Here is a 20,986-nt window from a genome sequence, read left to right as displayed (position 1 = left end):
ATCCCGAAACTTCTAAATTATGAAAATGGCTCAAGCCTGGCGGGTACATTATTTTTGTTCCCTTTTCCCACTGTATTCACAGCAGCACAAGTAATCATGATTTCCGTGGGCGGTTAAAAGTTCTGGGTACAAATCTTCGAATTCGAATATTCGACGACAACACCGATTATCGACTATTCAGGACAATGTAGAATAAAGCACCCTAGTGCTGCTAGATAGCAGAGGAAAATAGGGTGAAAATCCTTTTCCAATATCATTTTGACATGTTACTTTATATAATGAAGTTACAAGACTCCGTAAATTAAGTTTTTTAATTGTGAAATATAGGGTGTAACAGAGAAGAAAATTTAAAGCTTTGAGGGATTATAATTCTAAGTGAAGAGTGTAAAAAATTTTTAGTAACCATAGGTTATAAAATTAATTCTCTCAGTATATTATGTTTCCCTGCTGTAACTTCGTTGTTAAATATATTTATTAGAGTTTGAAAGCATTTAGAGTAGGCGCATAGAATACCTGATATCAACAAAAATGAAAATTATCTTGTAATATCCAGTTTAGTGAACATGGTTTACGTTCTTAACGATTGAATTTATTAATTAGCGCTGAAAATCGGTACGTAGAGGTAGATTCAAATGTTTGCAATCTTACCGTACATACATACAAGACGACCCATTTGAGGTTTCGTAAATTATAATTTTCTCCTAAACTAAGCTCGTTTCAGATCATGTTTTGAATAAAACGTTCATCTAGAGAAAATTTGTGATCATCAAGATGTTTTATGTAAAACATTTTTTCAAAGAAGCTACATTGTAGAAGATAATGTACGAACCTTCAAATGGGTCACCCTGTATAACAGAAAAATGTTCATTTTATCAACCTATATAACTATTCAAAGTTACGATACTTTTCATATTTATAATACTTTGGCCTCAGAAGGAATTAATTAAAACAGTAAACCCTATACATACATACTGTCAATACAGCAATTGCTGTAGGAAATCCTTCAACATAGCAAATTAATAAACTTTATGATGCTTCCTCTGTGCTCCATGCTTCGTCTACGAACCGACGGGAATAGTTTCGATCACATAACAGAGCAACAACATCCCAGAACTATGCAATGTACAAGTATCATAGAACTGAAACAGAAATCCTCACCGTGTAATGAATTCGTTGAAAAGTTCACGTTCTTCCGCCACGGTTTCGCGTTGCACTTCAGGGTCACTGCGGTAGCTCGCGAAGGGGAGCAGATTTCGGTCACCGACATCGCAAAGGGGGCCAATTTTTCGGCACAATAGCTCCGTGCTTCCGCTTTCGCGACGAATTGTTTGGAAGGGTTGAACAACTTCCTACTGAAACCGTTCTCTTTTTCGCCGAAACCGCAACGGGCGTGAGAACGTGCACGGCCACGTTGCAACATTCCAGAATTTCTGGAGAATTGCGCCCGTAATGTCGTTGCGGGAAACTAAGAAAGCGTTTCATTTTAAACGCATCTACCCTGCAAATGGCGGAGCGGAGCGCGTGATATTTCGGTGGAACGTGCGCCAGCATTATGCATACGCTCGCGTCGCGCCTCACTCTTCGCTCGGCTCTCGTTGCACAATCCCATGTGCATTCTCATCTTGCACTTCGCGTTTTTGTAACATTGCCGTTTCAATCGTGAGCACGCTTGCTCGCCCTCCTTAGCGACGAGGAGAGAAATAGTCGTGTGGATTGGAATGTGACACGCTGCGGGCATTCGTGTTGAGACAGAGGGTAAATGGAGGCGAGTAGGTTGCTTTATATCTGGCATTCGCAGTGTCTGATATATTTTCGTGAGGCACGGGTTATTTACGAAGCTTGTGCTTGATTAACGTGGAATATGAATGATTTAGTGGTTGAATATTTTAGAGGTATTTCGGTGTTATGAAGTTTAACTATTGTTAGGGAGTATGTTAATTATTAAGAGAGTTCTTAAAGGAGTAGGTACATATCGCACATGTACACTCTCCTCCAAAAGTATTAGGACACTTGCTCGGTCAGATTATATATATTTGAGAAAAGTTCTAAAATCAGTAGTGAATTGCACTTACAACGCCTAAAACTAACGTTAACTGTGTCTGACTTATTTGGCTATTGACGTGCATTAGTCTGGTGACTAGCCTGGCGAGTCATAGCAAAATCAGTAGAACATGGCTCAAGTTAGAGACAGTGTTATAGTGATAGGTACAAACTAATGTCACAGTGATTTATTTAATATCTATTATATATATACTCTAAATTTTATTTTTATTTGATTTATAAATCTGTTGACATCTACACTAACTTTTCTGTAGAGTCAAATTATAGGTTCATAATAAAGTTCTTTATTTATATAAGTATGCATATGTAGTGTGAAATTTCTACTGAGAGAAATACAGAGAAAATGAAAGGATATTAGAGATTGATTTCCTATAAATAATAAACATGAAGTAACACAAAGTTAGATTCTTTGGTACTCACAGAAAATTAGAAACAATTGTACTGAATACTTTGGTTTTGCACCTGAACTTTCATTGCGCAAGGGACGCTGACCCTTTCAACTTGTGACCGCAACTGTTCGACATTTTTAATCCCTTCATGGTTAATCCACGAACGATTGAATTCCAATTTCCGTTTTACATCGCAAATGTACTCTATTTACATTAACGGAATGCTCTATTTGTCCATCTGAAGCGGAACTGGACAGGGTGAAACCTCTCTGAAAAGCAGAATAGCCTGGATTACTTAATAAACAAATGAGGATCGAATTGTTTTCGTTGAAGAAAAGAATAAAATGGAATTAGAACTCAGCGAAACGTCTTCTTCGGCTAATATTCTATTCTGTTACACTCATGCATATGTAATTAAAAATAAAATGGCGTACAATGGATTAATACTTACTCCATAAACATGGGTCATTTTTTCCAGGCTAGTTTCAGAAGTGAAGATTTTTTGATACTTTACAAATAATAGATGTTTATTTCTTTCACAATTTTGGTCACTGGAAGCTTCTGAGGAATAAAACTAGGTATCAAAAATGCCTTTACGGTGTACGAGTTAATTTTTGAATGTCGAAGACAAGGAAGTGGGGAACATGTTGATACATGAAGATGTGAATAATTCTATACGTCATACTTAGCATTGCAATATTACAGTTGAAATGAAGATAAATGCAAGCTAGCTTCTAGGGGGACCACAAATTATAGTGTGCAGATGTCTCTAGCTTTATTACAGGCAGAAATTTATGTCCTCGCAGGCTTAAAATCCTAGCTCACATTTTCTCACGCTATGATACCTTAGACGCTATACAACCACATTGTGTATTCTTCAATTTCACCACGTGCTGCGAAATATTAAAGTAAAGAACACTGTCATAATTTTCAATTAATTTAAGATCGTCATGAACATGAAAATTTTATTTATAATTAACCAATAATCCTCTTAGTCGAATATCGCTTTAAAAATTAATTAAAATTAATTAAAGCGTAAGGAAGTAAGAATTTTCAGAAGTTGAAGCTTCTTATGAAAGAAAAGTTGTCTATTAAGACACTAGATTTTATACAGTATTCTATTACAGTATATTTCAGTATTAAGAATCGTTAAATAAGTCACTGAATTCATTTCATTATTAAATATTGAGTCGTATTATCTTCTGGTACTCATATATTCGAGTACTAAATCAGTAATCGCAAATACCTAGTTTTTCACTTTTCCTGAGAAACATATTTTTTGAGTTGCGTCGCTCTTGAAACCCATGGATGTGGGATATATTAATGACAGCGTTTTAGTGTTCACCCAGTGAACTGGAAACCGTAATGCAAGTAGGAGTACGCTGTAGAAGGTACTATTACGCTAGAGATTTATGTTGTTTACTTCGGAAATAATAAATTGTCTAATATCTCCTGGTCAAGCAAAAAAGAATGTGAATACCATTTATCTTTTTCCATTTGTTTTTCCTCAACGATGCGGGGTACGAACCTGAATTTACTATGCTTCGATAAAACTTCTAGAACTCTAAAGCTCTAAGACTCTAGTACTTTAAAACTTTTGGAGTAATTATTGCTTCTTGTCAAGTCAGCAGAAACTCTGGTACGAAAGAATTAAGACTAATGTTCCGTTAAATTCTTCACAAGTTTATATAGTGAAACTAAATTGTTTCACTCTATTGGAATCTTGTAGAAATTTACCACAACAAGAAGCAGATTCTCACTAATTATTCATTTATAGTCCTTCGAAACACTGAATCTTTGATAATCGAAACTGTAATTAGATCGTATGGATAAACTCTGTGACACTAGAGTAATTACACGTATTTGAACACAATTACCTACAGACAATACAGATTATTTTTTTTGTTGAGGAGAAAAACTGTGCAGAGAGAGATATCTTTTTTGATATTCTTGCAAAATTATTTTTTTAAAGTTGCTACGAAGCTACGAGGACTTGCCCTATTGTGAAGATGTATTTTTCTTCAAGTACACGAGTAAATGTAGGTCGCGAATAATGTGCAAGTTCCTCTTCACATAGCAACATGTTCAAGCAGTAAAAACAATGCCTTTATTACGGCTACATTATCATTCAAACGCTGAAAATATTTCTTTCAGAAATTATCATCAATGTTAAACTCAATAAACCATACATTTTGTTTGCATTAATAAAAATAAAGAAGGTCAATACACAGCGTTGTAAGCTATTTTAGGAACTATTACAGATAAATTCTTCCTCAAGAATTATTGTTTCAATGAAATTCTTCATAGACTAACTAGGATAATTAAATCAGTAAATATCAGTAAATTAGTAAAATTATCAATATATAATTACTGGTACTTCTGTAAATATTTTAAAAATAATTTCAGAGTATATTAATGTCCTCTTTTAATTGACCCTTTTATATTATGTAACATTTATATGCATGATTTCTTTGTATTTTGTATTTTTGGAAGAATTATTGACTGTCTGTGCTGAAGTAGCATATTATTCGACGTATTATCCACATCGTTTATACATATGTACGATGGTTGTTGCTAAATCCTTTCAAAAAAGAAAGTACCACAAACAAACATGTGGAAGTTAAATTTATGTCATAGGTATCTCAAGCGTATACGCCGACATATAAAAAAACGTCGCTCGATTGCTGCAGACGGGATACTTCAAGTCCTACTGAAAGCTTTATCTGAGGAAACCGTTCCGTAGCGTTTAACTTGAGTGGCACACGATGCCCTCTTATCGTACTTGAATTGCTTTATTTCTCTGTACATTCTTGTCCAACCTGTACACTTACCTACTATTCTTCTGATTTTCTACAATAAAGGTACAAGATATTTGCATTTGTTAATTTGCAGGGCGTGTGTACGCACGTTTATCACGCTTCTGTGAGACTTTCCCATTAATTATTCACGCCTGTAAAACATACTGAAGTAGTAATGAAAGATTGAGTAAAAGTCATTTTTGGTAATATTTACGATTTTTTGTAACTAAGAAATTTTCTGTAAAATGTACAAATTTTAATTTTCTAAGAAATTGCTTTCTACGATTACTTTTTCCAAGTAGTTCTTTTCTCGGTACAGTTCAGTGAGAGTTTGGAATATTTTCACAAGATCCACCACTAGATGAAATCAAGAAAGTTTTTTTACTGCAGTAGGAAGCGTACGTTCAGAAGATTCTGAACAAACACGGAAGAAGATGTTGGGATTACTTTAATTATCTAAATACGGTTGTAGAGTAATAATCAAGAATCCTGTTGCGAATTTTCCTCCAGGAAAAAGTCACTGGATTAAACTTTACATTGGAAGATTCTTACGAAGTTAATTTTGTAATACTAGGTGTAAACATTAATTCGATGCGGTTTTAAAATAAATTCATGATGTATTTACAATAAAAAAGGATACAAAGTTCAATATTCAAAATATTCTTCATTAATATTAATAACTTTGTTGCACCTTTCAGGCAATTTCCAATATCTTCACGAAAAAGTATGCCCAGTGTTATAATTGACTTAATGTACGACATTGAATTAATTTCTACACCTAATGACAAAGTATTGATCATTCAATCAATGAATCTATTGAACACTTCATTTACATTAACAATTTCTGTTCATCTCGCAAGCAGTGCACATTCACAGAAAATGTGACAATAACTCCAAAGAAATGGTAAAAATTTCAGAAATAGCAGCAAGCTTCCACGAAATAAATAATGCAGTAAAAGTTCAATTCAACTCCAAGAGAAGTAACTATTGTAGGAGACCTGTTACACGTTATGTGTTCCTTGAAAGCATCCACCATTTTTAACACGTCTTTCGGGCAGCATCAGCGTGATGGAAGACATTAGTCTGGCCTATTTTCTATTATATCGCCCTTTATTTTTATTTCCTTCGATATGTAATTTCGCGTAATCAAGAAAATCACTGGGCAAGCTCCCCGGAAATGTCTGGTCCAATTGATATGAAAGAAGTAATTGGAGGAAGCGATTTCTCCATCAGAGCGAATCGGTTGTCCTCTGCGATGCATTTGTGGGTGCGGAAATCACCGCGGGAAATTTGTCTTTGCAGAAAGCCCTATGATGCTTGGAAATGCGCAAATTGGTGAACAGAAGTCGTCACCAATGGACCGGGGGTAAGCGCCATGGCGAATCAAACGGCCAATTACTATGGGGACGTTTATCAATGGAATCGCACCGTGTCGACGGATGAACAGGACGAGCAGATGAAATACTACCTGCCGAATTGGACGGACCTCGTTCTGGCAGGACTGTTCACCATACTGATCATCGTCACTATAGTGAGTTACAATTAGATCCTTAATTAGTGGTCAAAGATGTTAATATTCAGTAGTCATGCATTTTACAAAGGGAGACAATCTACTGAACTCAAATTTGCTTAAGGGACTAAAGTTACCTTTTCTATGGATAAAGTTTCTTTTGTAATTTGAACGTGTAACATTATCTTTTTATGGAGTACCCCTCTTTTTTGTGTTAATAAGGTTCGACAAGATTTTCGTCATTTTTATGGTCATTTCATGAAATTGTCTGTGAATACTTATTGTGAGTTTTATGGAAGAATCAATATAGGAACATTTGAGATATTTGTAACGTTCTCTGGGATAAAATACTTATTTGTTGTTTTTCAATCTTGTTACCACTTTATAAACTCTTCAGTTTAAAGTTTACTTTTAGAAACATTTACCTGTGGACTCTATAAATTTCTCGAAAGGTTTACTAAACCTAGAAAGTGCATCTTTGCACCAGAAATATTCGCTTTTGGGTACTCACTCGTTTTTATGTATAAACATACTCGAAATTACAAGAAAACGCGATTTACTTGAAAAAGAATGTTGTGAGGTCCTTGTTACTAGAAATATGCAGCCTGCAGGTGCATTGTTGCATTTTTCGCATAGCCCAGTCTGCAACATACTTGAGTTAGTTACTTTTTTCGTTCTTGATTAGCAAAATGCCAAAATTCGGTGATGCTCTTAGAGTTGCATAGTACGTGTAATATTTCTGTCATTCATTTTCTCCACTTACGAAAGACACGACTGATGAAAGTGATTTTATTGAAATGCCGATTGATACTTTCCCAGGAATTTAATATGCCTGGTATTCAGTCTTTAAGATTTCCTCTTCCTTTGAACATTTAAGAAGAATATGAATTCTGAGTTACTTAAATGTTCTTATATGTTGATTCACTGAAATCAATGTCGTAGCTCAAATAGAAATGCAGATGACATCTATATTTCACCTTTTTATTAATGAATTGGAATTGGAATTAATTCATAAGGAATGTGAAATTTCTTACAACATATGGATCTTGGTCTGCATTGATGTGTTAATGCACAAAAAATCGAATTTCGAGTTACGAATGTAATATTATTAAAAACAACATAATTAATGATATTTTTATTAATAAGTACTTAAATAGAATTGCCATTTTGAAATAATAATTTTTTGGCGTTTTCTTCAAACTTACGTTATATTTAACTTGTAAATCTCTATCCTATCATATTTAAAGGATTGTTTTAATGAATAATATTACAAAGTATGCTAAGAAAACTGTCATTATACATTTTGAAACTGAAAAAAAGACATTCCTTGCAGTATGTTGGTCTCTCGATACCATTCAAATTGTATGTACAATATTTCTGGGCATCACAATTATAAAAAGAGAAGTTAGATGGCCTTACTTAAGTGGATCACCACATATGTTACTCGAGAAAGAATGTAAAACGCTCGATTGTTCAGAACTAGTTATTCGTGAGTTAATACACCAATGCAGAGCAGGGTCCATATGTAGCACAAGGACTCTGTTCCTCTATTATTTCTACTAGGTTGTGAGAGGGTCGTCGTCTAACGTCTGACCCAAGCTCGCAAATAAAACGTTTACTCTGTGTTACGTTACAGGTGGGAAACACTCTAGTAATTGCCGCTGTGATAACAACCAGACGTCTACGGTCCGTTACTAATTGTTTCGTGTCCAGTTTGGCCGCTGCGGATTTATTGGTTGGTTTGGCCGTGATGCCACCGTCGGTGTGGCTGCAGGTATACAAATGATAAATTTTAAACTAATAGAAATATAAGAGCGTACGCAAGAGTTAACCGCGGGCGGCAGTAGTGCGAGTCAATAATTTGGTGGGCGTTATGAACAGGTCGTCGCGTCGTAGCGAGTGGTGACTAGAAACCACATTTTTTAGAGAAACTCTTGAAGAATTTCTCTAAAAATTTATATTAAGAGTTGGTACTCGAATTTTTTAGCAATTATAACGTCGAACAAAGAGCGCAATTTTTAGAAGAAAAAATGTGGTTAAATGAACTAGATACTAATATGAAATAAATTGTTCCTTAGCAAATATAAAATTAAAAATTATTTAAGGAAATAAAGTTAGAGAGTACGAGCATTTGCCACTTAAATATTTTATCTTTTGGACTGCTGCTAGATTTAGTTGCCACGTGTAAAGAGAGAATAGATTTTCGTTTTATTTTTTGGACGGGCTTGTAATTTGCCTTGGGTGCTTTAAAGCATCGCGTTACAATTACCAACATTGATCTTCCGTTCTTCTCTTCTTGAACAGCCAAGAGCAATTTTGCATATAGATTAAAGCTGAGTCTGGGTATAATGAATGCTCCTCGATACGATGCGATCCAATCAGCTGACAATGAATCCTGTGGAGACCATTCTTAAAGTCTGTGGTTCGAAGTAAGAATGATTACTTCTGTTCATTTATGTTTGAATGAGATCTATGATCCTAGAAAAGGGAATCAGTTTTTCAAACAGACTAACGTTATTGCGCTACTAGAAACTAAAATTTATTATTGGGAATATTTCTTATAAAAAATTCTACTAATAGAAATTAGTGTAAAACTGTATTTTGATAGTTAAATTTTTTAAACATATTTTAAAGCTTCTAAATTCCTTCTAAAGCTATATCTACATTATATGTTATATAACAAAGTTATGTAACTTTTTAGAGATCAGAAAAGAGACATATGTATGACATATTTCTTTTCTGTTTTCTAAAATATTATATAACTTTTTTATATAACATGTAGTGTAGACCTAGCTTAAACTGTCAAAAGTTGAACAACTATTAATACAAAAACGAATCTACATATTAAATGAATTAGAATTTATAATAATACATTTATAAGATCATATATCTCGCTTGCTTAACAAACATTCTTATGAAAAATTTAAATAATACGATAAAGAAAATAATATTTGAACCACATTAAAATTCTAAAGCAGTCCTGTTTTTCACAAGAGAAAAGTATGTTAAAATTACAATGCAGAATGGATAGACGAGCTTTATAAATTCCTGTATTTCGTTAAAATCATTAAATGTGAAGTTACGAACTCCTAAACAAGAAAACCGATTATACAGTTGAGTTCCGGTTGATTAAGGGTGAGTACAAGTTCTGATAGGAAAACTTTAGAAATTGTCGCTGAAGAAGCGTGTCCACAAAATTGTCCATTCTCTTTAAGCAAATCTGAAAGTCTATCGTCTTGAAACATCATAAAACATCGTGAATAATGGAATGAAACATTAAAGACGTGGAATATTTTAAGTGCACGCGAACATGACCTACGTCATTCATCCACACTGTGCAGAGAAGATATAAGCACGACGTTTCACATTTCCATTGCCATCTTCCCTTGCGTTATACATAGGTGCAACGCCAACTGAAGAGTCCTAGTATGGACCGAGTAATTCACTGATTCATAAAGTATTAATTTGAGAAGGGTATAACAGAATGTAGAAAATTTTTTCATAAGTTTCAGGTATCAACATGATCTGTCATAATATGATAAATTTATTTTTATGATATTGGATTAGTGCATGTGAAATCGTTTTTTTCTTTTCCAATCAAAGAAGACTTTTTTATCATGCAATATTTATTCAGGACATTAATTACTTTAATTAATAAATGGGGTGAAAAGTAATAAATTCTGATGTTTCAATTTTATCACCTTTTTCTATGGAAAGGTTATGTATTTTTTATTATCTATTATTCTAATTAATAAAATGAAGTAATACAGTTGTTTTTTACGCTCACTAAGAATTTTCTGTGAATGTATAAATTTACTTAACCTTTTGAAAAACGAATCACTGAGTGGTATTACTAAATAGGCAATACTTCCAAGCTCAAGTCCCATCCATGTGAAAATGAATCTTGCCAGCTCTGTGGCTCTTCGCTTCATCAATTAAAAGTATCTGAGAAATATCAATTCAAGATACCTACATTGTGCACAGGATTTTCTTTCGAGCGATAAATGAAATACATACTAAAACAATGGCTGAACAAATTCAATAGGTATAAAGGAATAAAGAACAGTTCTTGTGGAATATAATATTACAGAATTATTTCCAATGGAATATCTTTTTTAACAAACATTGGCAAAATGCAATATAATTCATTGGAAATTAAAATTCGTCTTGTTATGGGACAGGTATGGGACAACTAAAAAATTATGATATTTTTATATTTCTCAAAAGATAATAATACCTTCTGGTTGTATCTAGATATACAGATTTATGGGAAATTTCAATGTATAAAAAATAATGCAAATGTACAAAATATTCAAAATTAACACATGGTATACAGTACACATGATGTGTATCTAGATAAAAATATGAATTTGAAACCATTTCATATGCACCTGTCCAATGCAAGTGAACTAACAAAGTTATAAAAAATAACGACAATCACTTGTTCATTCTTCTCCATTACAATTTCCAATTCGTACATCGAAGAGAGCATCGTTCCATAGAATAAACGCTAAATGCAACAACATAATGAACTGTCTCTCTCTTTTAACTGCTTATTAGCACCTAAAGTCTTCGTGACAATCTTTTCATTAGTACCATTCACTGCCATGAAAGTTTCATCGCGCTAATGCGTAGGGGTGTTCAGACAATCTTCATTGTTAATCTAGCAGTGAAACCGCCCGTCGAGGCGTTAGCTACGTTTCCCACGGGGACGCCTAACACTTCAGGGCGCGAATCCTAGCATGCTTAACCGACAATTAATATCCACGTATACGAGCGCGATGTCTGATAAAACGAATTCGACAAAGCTCACAGGTGGTACTTGGCAGCTGGGCGACGTGCTATGCGACTCTTGGGTCTCCCTCGATGTTCTTCTCTGTACTGCCAGCATTCTCTCGTTATGCGCAATATCCATAGACAGGTGAGTTATTGGTTATATCTTTGAATCGCGGCACGTAAATAGAACGGGATTACGTATACGGGATTCGCGTACGTATCTCGAATGGGCCGCCTTGTCGACGATGAACGCTCCTCCTCGTCAAGTTTCGCGGAGCCTGAAATTTATAGGAGATTTTCTGAGACAGAAGAAGCACCGTTCAAATCGAGTTCACTTGCCGATCACGTCCCGTCTTTCTCCTATCCTCACGTTTTTTGTATCGATCTGCGCTTAACTAGGCGAGCAGTGGGTACATCGTTGGAGATTAAAAGTTCTTAAGCGAGCCGCTGATTAGATCGATGGTGCAGCAATTGTGGTCTGCGGAAACACGCGATGAATATTTTATGTTTTCACACTGAACCTATGATTGCCTCGCTACGACGCATATTTTCTGAGTCCTGCGCTTCGTTCCCTGTGAAATGTTTCGTTAAATATGGAAATTTGATCGCCAGGGATATGGATTTTATTTCATTAATGTTTCTTCAGTTAGGTGAATCATTTTTAAGGAGTTTGAATTATTTAAAGGTTGAAATAATTTTAATTAGGTTCAGTGTGAACTTCTTTTTATTTAGAGTAGAAATAAGGTTGTTGACCTGGTCGATCAGTAGAGTTGATGAAGCACAGGAGTATCAAAGAAGGAGAACTCGTGCAAAAAATACTGAGATGATTCACAAACGTAATTTCCTTAGATTGCAGAAAAAGTTTTTGATATCGATTGCTGATACCCTTGGGCACTTTTATGATAACTTAAAATACTTCGAGTCTCGGTGACATCTTTGCCATTTACCTTCTATCATATAGCAACATGTAGTTACACTATTCGTAGGATTCCAAATCTTAAAAGTTATAAAGAAATCTGGAACATTTTGACGGAGAGAATTGCCCAACTACAATTCACACTTTTTAAAGAGTCTTTGCCAGCTTGTAGAACTCGTCAAACCGAATGGGCCAATATCATCTGTTGAGTATACGGTCAAGAGTTTACGAGATAATAACAATTAAAATTTCTTCGTACTTCTTAGCTCCTTCATAGCTTTGAAAACAGGAAAACTTGTATATTTGAAACGTAACAAACTTAAAAATTTTTACTTTGTAAAAAGAAATTTAAAAAATTTGATAAGGAAGCTCTATTATTTCTAAGTTTGAATACTCGTGTAATAGCAAATTTAGATATTTGTATGGTACATGAAAATTCAAATGGTAGGATATACTATGCATGTCCCTGCAGAATTTCTAGTGAACATGATCTAGTGTGAATATGACTGCCATCTTGATAATTTTTAGTAATTTGCCTAGTTCCTCAAGATTCTTAAACGATTTTAATTTTCCATTCTAGATACCTAGCTGTAACTCAACCATTAGTATACAGTCGTCGACGTCGAAGCAAAAGACTGGCTGGCCTGATGATAGTGGTCGTCTGGATCCTGGCAGGGGCCATCACCAGCCCGCCACTTCTGGGATGCTTTCCACGTTCAAAAAATCGTGACAGTAAAAAATGCTCGTACAACACGGATTCCTCATACGTGATATTTTCTGCGATGGGTTCGTTTTTCCTACCGATGTTAGTGATGCTTTACGTTTACGGCAGAATATCCTGCGTAATTGCTGGTCGACACAGAAATCTTGAAGCCACCGAGAGTGAGAACGTTCGACCGAAGCGCAACGTATTGGTAAGTAAGCCTCGATCGTTTAAATAATATCGACTTTTTTCTTGATTAGTAGCTGGGCTGTTTAAACTTAAGAATTCTCCAACTATCGATCTCAAATGTACCATTTCGAATAGTTTGATACATGTAGTATTATATAAAATATTATCAGAAATTGGTTTTGTTTCGTAAGATATTTCTAATAATTCCTTTAAAGTTTTGGCACAGTAAGGGTTGCACATAAAGTGAGATCTCATCATGTCTGAAACTTCTTCTGTCGTCCAAGATTCTTTTATCACTGTGATAATATGTCGTAAGAAGGACATCAATTGGCTCCTTTCCAAGAACAGGATCCTATCAAAGTTATTGCTGAAGAAACTTCTTGTTTTATGCAGACTGAATAAAAAATTCTTTCGATGTCGAACCCTGCTTCCAGGGGTTGATTTCAGTGAATAGTTTAAATTGCAGATACTCAAGTGGAATCAATAGAGTATCAGTAGATTCTGATTTAATTTCGTAGCAATCAGATTCTCCTGAACGTGTAAGCAAAGGGAATACTTACTTTTATGTTTTAAGGGTGTGCCATTTTTGAAAAAGATGCAGAGTTATATAGATTACGAAAAACAGGAACTATTTATTTATTTTAGATGATAATAAAATACTAATTTAATAGTAGAATAGTAGTAGTAATTAAAATAGTAATAAATGTTATACATTAAATCAAGACAAGTAATTTTAATTTGTAAAAGAAAAGAAAATATATCAAGACGTTTTTTCTTTAAATTACACATGAAACATTGAATCTGCTTTTTCTGCAACATAATATGTACAATGTATATGTTTATATAAGATGAAATATAAAACAAGGAATAGATATTGACAAAAATTAAGGAAATAAATTTTTAAACGACAACTGCACACGTTTTCGTACTCATATACCTAACATAACAAGAAATGATAGAACAATTTAAACCTTGTATTTTTGGAGATATATTTTGTGGTTGTGGCTGTGACTTATTCTTCTTATTTGTACTCTCAGCACGAAATGTGTTTGCTTGTCATAAAAGTTGTTCATGCGCGAGGGCTTCTGTTACTTCTAATTTTCGGTTCGTTAATCTGGATTAAAATTTGCTTCTTGTGATTTGTTTTTACGGTATCAAATTCCACCATTAGATGTTTTTCTGAAAACAAAAGAAGTGAATAAGGAAGATGAAGTGAACGTTTTGATACTAAAAGTAAGTTTTATGAATTTAGAATATTAACAAATGCTAATCGTAAATATTTTTTGTCGATGTTGAAAAAGAAATTAGAATATTTATGTTGAATATTACTGTAACTGTGAAAATATTTGAATTTGTTAAACTTCTAATGAGACGGTTCTAAAAACTGAGTTAAACTAAATATTAATAAATAATATTTATTCAGTAGCATTCATTTTTAGGATTAGTTATGTTTTGCATCTATATACCTCCTCTTTTTCAAGAGGTCGCTTCGAGTGATTCCCCTTGAGAAATCGTAATAATCAGCAGAAGAAACAATGCCAGTGTAGCCTTTTATGTGGTCTTGTTATCGTCATTATTAATATGTGTTACCTTTCTTTAAAAGAATTATGTCAGTAATAGTACTAAATTACTCATGAATTAATAATTGCAACTTTGTTATTATTTAACAGTCCTGTTTACTTGCTTCATAAATAAAATAAAAATATTTGCTCTATAATATCATTTGCAATTTACTGACTGGAAAGTATCTTTAAAATATTTTCATATTTGTTTAAATATCTCACTGAATATAGACATGATTTTCGAATATTACTTCAAAGTACGTACCTCAGATTATATATTTCCGTTCCAATAATTTTATGATCTAGTACGAAGTTACAAAATTGGCTTGAAGTTAAAACCTTGCTCGACATAAAAGTATATGGTACAAGCAACTAGGACGTCTCCTTTTTTTAAAGAAAACATGAAAAATGAAGTGCCATCAGGTGGCCCAATTTTCCATAAACTTCTGTTTCCCAGAGGTACAATGGCACACCTGCAAGGCGTAATTAACCTTTTTTCTATCTAAACTTTTTATTGTTCATCGCAGAAGTTTCATCGTGCGTTAAAAATTCGGAATAGAAGCTAATGTTCAAAGCATCCATAGGTCCATGTAAATTACATAAATTTCAACTACAGTGCATATGAAACAAAAACACGTAGACACTTTACCTAAAAAAAACAAGTCCAATAATTTTAAAACTGAATAAATTGATCCCTTAGTTCTCTTTAAAAGAGTTTTCCCAAATAATGTCTTAATAATTATAAAATACCTATACGTAATAACTTTACAAAACACAAATTTTCTAAAAACATAATTTTCATTTTCATTAGCAAACTGATCCTGCAGTTGAAAATGTAGGCGAAAATTCCCTGTCATAAACTGTATCATTTCCAAATTATTTTAACCATATTCAACACGTTACCGTGTATCACGAAAATTCGAGAAGGCAATGAGATTATCCAGTTTCTGTTAGGCACTTTGTATAATTATCGCGTACGACAGAATGAATTTCAATATGCATAATTTGTGCGCAGATCGAACGGGCGAAGAGCATCAGGGTGCGGAAAACCGAATGTGTAACCAGCACAGTGAGCTGCGACAGAAATTCTGACGAAGTGGAGCTATCGGCCACGAGCAAAAAGTCGGGGATCGTTCGCAGTCATCAGCAGAGTTGCATCAACAGAGTGGCCAGGGAGACAAAAACCGCCGGCACATTGGCAGTGGTCGTGGGTGGATTCGTGGTGTGCTGGTTACCATTTTTCATTCTATATCTAGCCACCCCCTTCATGCCCAGGGCGCCACCGGATATCCTCATGTCAGCGTTGACGTGGTTAGGTATGCATAGCTGTATTAGCTTTTAAAAATCGCGATACTTGATTGCCTAGAGGCATTACAAATCTATAGTAGTTTTGTCGCTTCGTTTAAGAAGTGGGGAAACAATTTACTGAAACATTCTATTCGCGCCTTAATTACTTATGTTGTGAAATTAAATTATTCGTTGCTGAAGAGAAAAATTTTGACTATAGGGGTTCAAGAAATTACGAAGAGTTTGACTATATTAAAAGTTCGTTAAGTTTGAGTGTATTTTCCATATTCACCTTAGAATCTTCCTTGGATCTTTTTTAACTGACTGTATAGTATATTTACAGTATCGCTCATAAGTATTCGAACGATTTTAGAATTTTAAAAATGTTGGAATTATATCTATAAGCACTTATATTTCTTTATAGCATAATCGTCACCAGAACGCGCTGCTGACCAATTGTCATTCCTTTGTTTTTAGTTAGTTGAAGTTCGTGCGTGCTACGACACAGTCGCGGTGCGTTTCTGTTCTTTTAACATGTGATTTATAACGTAATAATTCTTCTGTTTAATAATATTATTTAAATAAAGTGTTTCGTGCGTATGTGTCATTAAATAGTCTGTCAGAAAAATTACAGATTTATTGGTAGCAACCGATATTTATTGCTTAGATTAAACATTAAATACTGCTAAAAATACAATTACTGTAATAATTATATACTCAAGATATAATAGAAATTTTAAGATATAATAGAAATACAAAACAAATGTATAGAATATATATCAGTTACTACAAAGAAACTTGTATTTTTCTCAAGTTCGAATACTTATGAGTGGTACTGTATGTTATTCGATAAATATGTTAATTTTAAGAAATATGTGAAGAGGTTATTGGTAATATATACGTTTCTTATTCTCTGTGATTATTTCGAAAGTTATATGTCTCCACGCATAGTTGTGAAAGATGTATACATAACTCATATTTAAATAAATGCGCGATCGATAGTATTGGGCATCTGGCCCTGCGCGCAGAGCGTTATGCGCATGCGTCAACTAGCTGAAGTGTCATGGCGGAAGGATGCAAACTGTGTCGCGGTTGCTTTCGTGAAATTTATAGTTTTTTGTGTGTTATAATACAAATTTCTTTGCATAAAAGTGTCTCAAGAAACGTTCTACAATTAAGACATAAATACACTATTAATGTACGTATATATTTTTCATTTTAAATAATGTTTCTAGAATTCTTTTATCGAGACGCTTCTTGTTCCTTTTTGTCACCATTACGTGTTGGCAATGAGACTTGATTTATATTGTTTCCCATAAGCATACTTTTAAAAACAATTTCCAACACATACAGCAGTGTATGTGAAAATAAAGCTTTCATTTTCCTTTCTGTTTATTCACTCTGGAATTGCAAATAAATAGAGTGTTCCTGTACCTATTTGAAATGTTTATTTATCAATATAGTTAAGTCTTACACAAGCTGAGCAAATCGAATGTAAATTATAAGTAAACAGTTCTCTAGTATGAAAACGTGATATCTCAATACACAGTATGCAAGTATTTCAATTAAATCGGTAAAATAAGAAATTGATTTGTACATCGTAATTAACTCTGAAATACATGCTTTTAATGAAGATTTTTATAAGTATCGTAACAAGTTAATGAAATTAATGTTCCTTCTGCATTTCAGGGTGGTTCAATTCAGCCATAAACCCATTCATCTATGCTTTCTATTCCGCCGACTTCAGACTCGCGTTCTGGCGATTGACGTGTCGGAAATGCTTCAAAACTAGAACTAATTTGGATCGCAGCAATCGGAAATTACCAGCACCGACTAATTGGAAGAAAGAAACTCCGAGAACGTGAACGATAAGCAAGGAACGTTGGATCGTGAAATCAAGATTCCTCGATCGTTAGAATTGAGACTGAGACTACTGTGACTTATCAAAGAGAGCAATTTATATTGAATTAAACACGAACAACACTTGAAAACACAGCAGAATTCCATCAAGCCAATTTATTCCGAGGGCACAACGGATTCAATAAAATTCTACTGATTTATTTTTTAATTGGAGAAAGGTAATTTTTTTCTATAATTTTTTCGACATTTTTCACGTAATTTATTTTCAATGAAAATATCAACTTTGAACATGTAATATATTTTTTTCGACGCATAAATCTATCCACATGAATCGCTCGTGATTCAAGTAGTATATTTATTCGCGCGAAATAAAACTCGATTTTCATTTATTTGGTACATAAATCAGAGAAAAGAGTCACTGATCCCGTTATCTGAATGAAAGGACATTTAGTTATTTAAATAGGTCTGATATCAAATCAAGTACGGAACGAATGTGTGTGCGTACAATTTTACATTCATATTGTAGAAATCCATCAATAAATTATAGTCGATTAAATAGGAAATAGTCTTCCTTCGTCATTACAGTATCTTGCCTGTATTATCAACGTATAAAGATCTGTAAATGTAGAGAATGCGCAAGTATACGGATTTTATAATGTTCTGGTGGTGTATTTCACTTCAGAGGTTCCTATAATCTCCTTTTTCTGTTTTCAAAAGTAAATACTATGATGTCATAAATAGGGTATGTTACAAAAAATAAAATTCTGAGAACAAGCATCGATAGAATTACAAATAGGAATTTAAATGATTGCTGATAAAGTGAAAGAATTATTTCATTGTCTGAATATTATTTTTTCTATGATTAAGGTTACGTGACTTCTTTTTTCTAATGCAATTATATTTTTTTTATTCATTACTGTTAAAAAAAAGTACACTATGATATAATTTTGAAGTAATCTTAAAATTATTCACAATATTAGAATAAGGATGAAAGAAACTGGTCTCATTTCAAGGTATATTTTGTCCTTAGGTCATAAATCGTTTAGTAAACATAAACGAAATATTATGTCCCAAGGTTCACCGCTGACCAGATGCTCCACCTTCCCTAATTACCTACCCCCAAAGTGTTTGCTATTACCTTCACTCCAAAACAAATGTTAATGTCCTTTCTAGGTGGAACTTGGCTGTGCATCAGTCTTATTTCCCTGAAATTCTCACTACGATTAAGTTATGTGTGAGGCGATAAGTGTGAGTGGTGATGAATTGACTTGTGTGCAAGAGTTGGTCTGCTACATACGGATGTTTAGAAATGGAATAAGTTAATTTCAACTACTTGTGTTTCGAAAGTCAAGTCTTCTGGTTACTAGAAAGGTAAGGGATATTTTATTTTATTTTATTATTTGGCATTCAGATGTTATTGAATTTGGTTTTAAATGTAAGATTCTATTTTTAATATAAGAGACAATTTATTGTCGATAGTTCTCACAATTATTTCTTATAATTTCTTTCTACTTAAATTAATTTCTTTTTACTTAAATGTAAAATTAATTTATATAGAGTTAATTTCAGTATAATATTCTCAACATTATTTACACTATAATAAAACAGGGGACAACTTTTTTAAAAATTGTTACAATTTTCTGTTGTGCAGAATTTTACATTTAAAATTGAGTAATTTTTAGAACAAAATATAATTTCATTCTCAGAATATTATTTTGTTGGCTTTACTAGTAAACTCAGTTTTCTGTGAAGTCCATATTAAATTATTTAGCTTTTATGCACTGTTCCAATAACTACCTAAGCATCACATCCAAGTATAACACAATTCAGTTCTACTGCATAAAATTGCGTAAAATACATTTTTATATGGGGACGTACATTTCAAGTAGAATTACTAAAAATTGCCGAAGTGTAAGTTGAATGATTTTAAGAAAAGCATGAAAGAGTATAATTACATTTCGGGTAAAATAAGTCGATCAGTGCATAAGGGTTAAGATTCACTTTGAAGATCAAAGGAACCAGAGATTACGCACAAGTTTCATTTTTCTCATGTCTGTATTTGTACAATATCCGTTTATACATCTTACGGGAACAGGCCAGCGGGGACACGGATGGGGTACACAAATCCACAAATGTCCTCGAAAAGAGGAATGGGGCGAAAAATTCGAAAGACTCGCGCGACGCGTTCACTTGCGCCCATACACACTACAAAAGAGTCACTCACCTTTGTATTTCATCGTTCCACGCACAATAATGACCGATCACCAGCACGGTGATCTTTCATCGACACACACATTACGCGACCTCACGTGTACGACTTCCGCAATCTGTCTTTACACCTTCCTCTCGTCTGATTATAATCGTTGAGATTCTCGTTTTTCACATTTCGTTTTCCTAGAACAGTGATTTCCAACCGCATACATTTTTTGTTACCCCAAAAACGCTAAAAATTTTAACATACTTTCATATTCTCGCGTGAAATGCGTCCATCTACACGTGTACACTTTGTATACTGTAGTCGTTCCCGTAGTCGCATAATTTTCGGTGTTAGTTACCTCAGTACTTTGGAAGGACGAAGGTCTAGCGAATAAATTATTGTGTTTGGAAGAATGGTGAACGGGTTGACTATAGGGGATCTCTGCATATTCTGATAAACTCTGGAATCGTATATTTCTTCAGCAACATCGATAGAATTACTGATACTCAACTTGTCTTCTTCCATCCATTATAAACTTGTTCCTATTCGCGTCTCATAAACTCTGTGGCCATAGCTTCGTCAGCAACATCGATAGAATTCTGTACGTCTAACTTGTCGAGAGGTGTCTCTCTTTCATAAAATTATAGTTTCATTAACATTTCATAGTTCTATTGATCATTGGGTAGATTCGCTTTCCTATGAATTACGCATGCACAGTTATTGCGATCGGAGGTTTCG

General features: G+C 33.8%; 1 protein-coding gene across 3 annotated transcripts in view; it reads left to right on the top strand.

Moving 5' to 3' along the window:
• LOC143185654 (putative G-protein coupled receptor No18) overlaps nt 1-18,691 on the top strand; it is a 73,863-nt gene extending 55,172 nt beyond the window's left edge. For all 3 annotated transcript variants that reach the window (XM_076388832.1, XM_076388833.1, XM_076388831.1), the window contains 6 exons: nt 6,551-6,779; nt 8,395-8,532; nt 11,567-11,679; nt 13,031-13,364; nt 15,920-16,220; nt 17,881-18,691. In XM_076388832.1, coding sequence (XP_076244947.1) covers nt 6,624-6,779; nt 8,395-8,532; nt 11,567-11,679; nt 13,031-13,364; nt 15,920-16,220; nt 17,881-18,056 — 1,218 coding nt within the window. In that variant the 5' untranslated portion in view covers nt 6,551-6,623 and the 3' untranslated portion in view covers nt 18,057-18,691. The remainder of the gene's footprint in view (nt 1-6,550; nt 6,780-8,394; nt 8,533-11,566; nt 11,680-13,030; nt 13,365-15,919; nt 16,221-17,880) is intronic.
• Nucleotides 18,692-20,986: the final 2,295 nt, after the last annotated feature.

The sequence above is a fragment of the Calliopsis andreniformis genome, chromosome 12, assembly GCF_051401765.1.
Source record: "Calliopsis andreniformis isolate RMS-2024a chromosome 12, iyCalAndr_principal, whole genome shotgun sequence".
Lineage (NCBI taxonomy): Eukaryota > Metazoa > Arthropoda > Insecta > Hymenoptera > Andrenidae > Calliopsis > Calliopsis andreniformis.
Note: the sequence above shows the minus strand (reverse complement) of the source record. Positions and strands in the feature narration are given on the sequence as shown.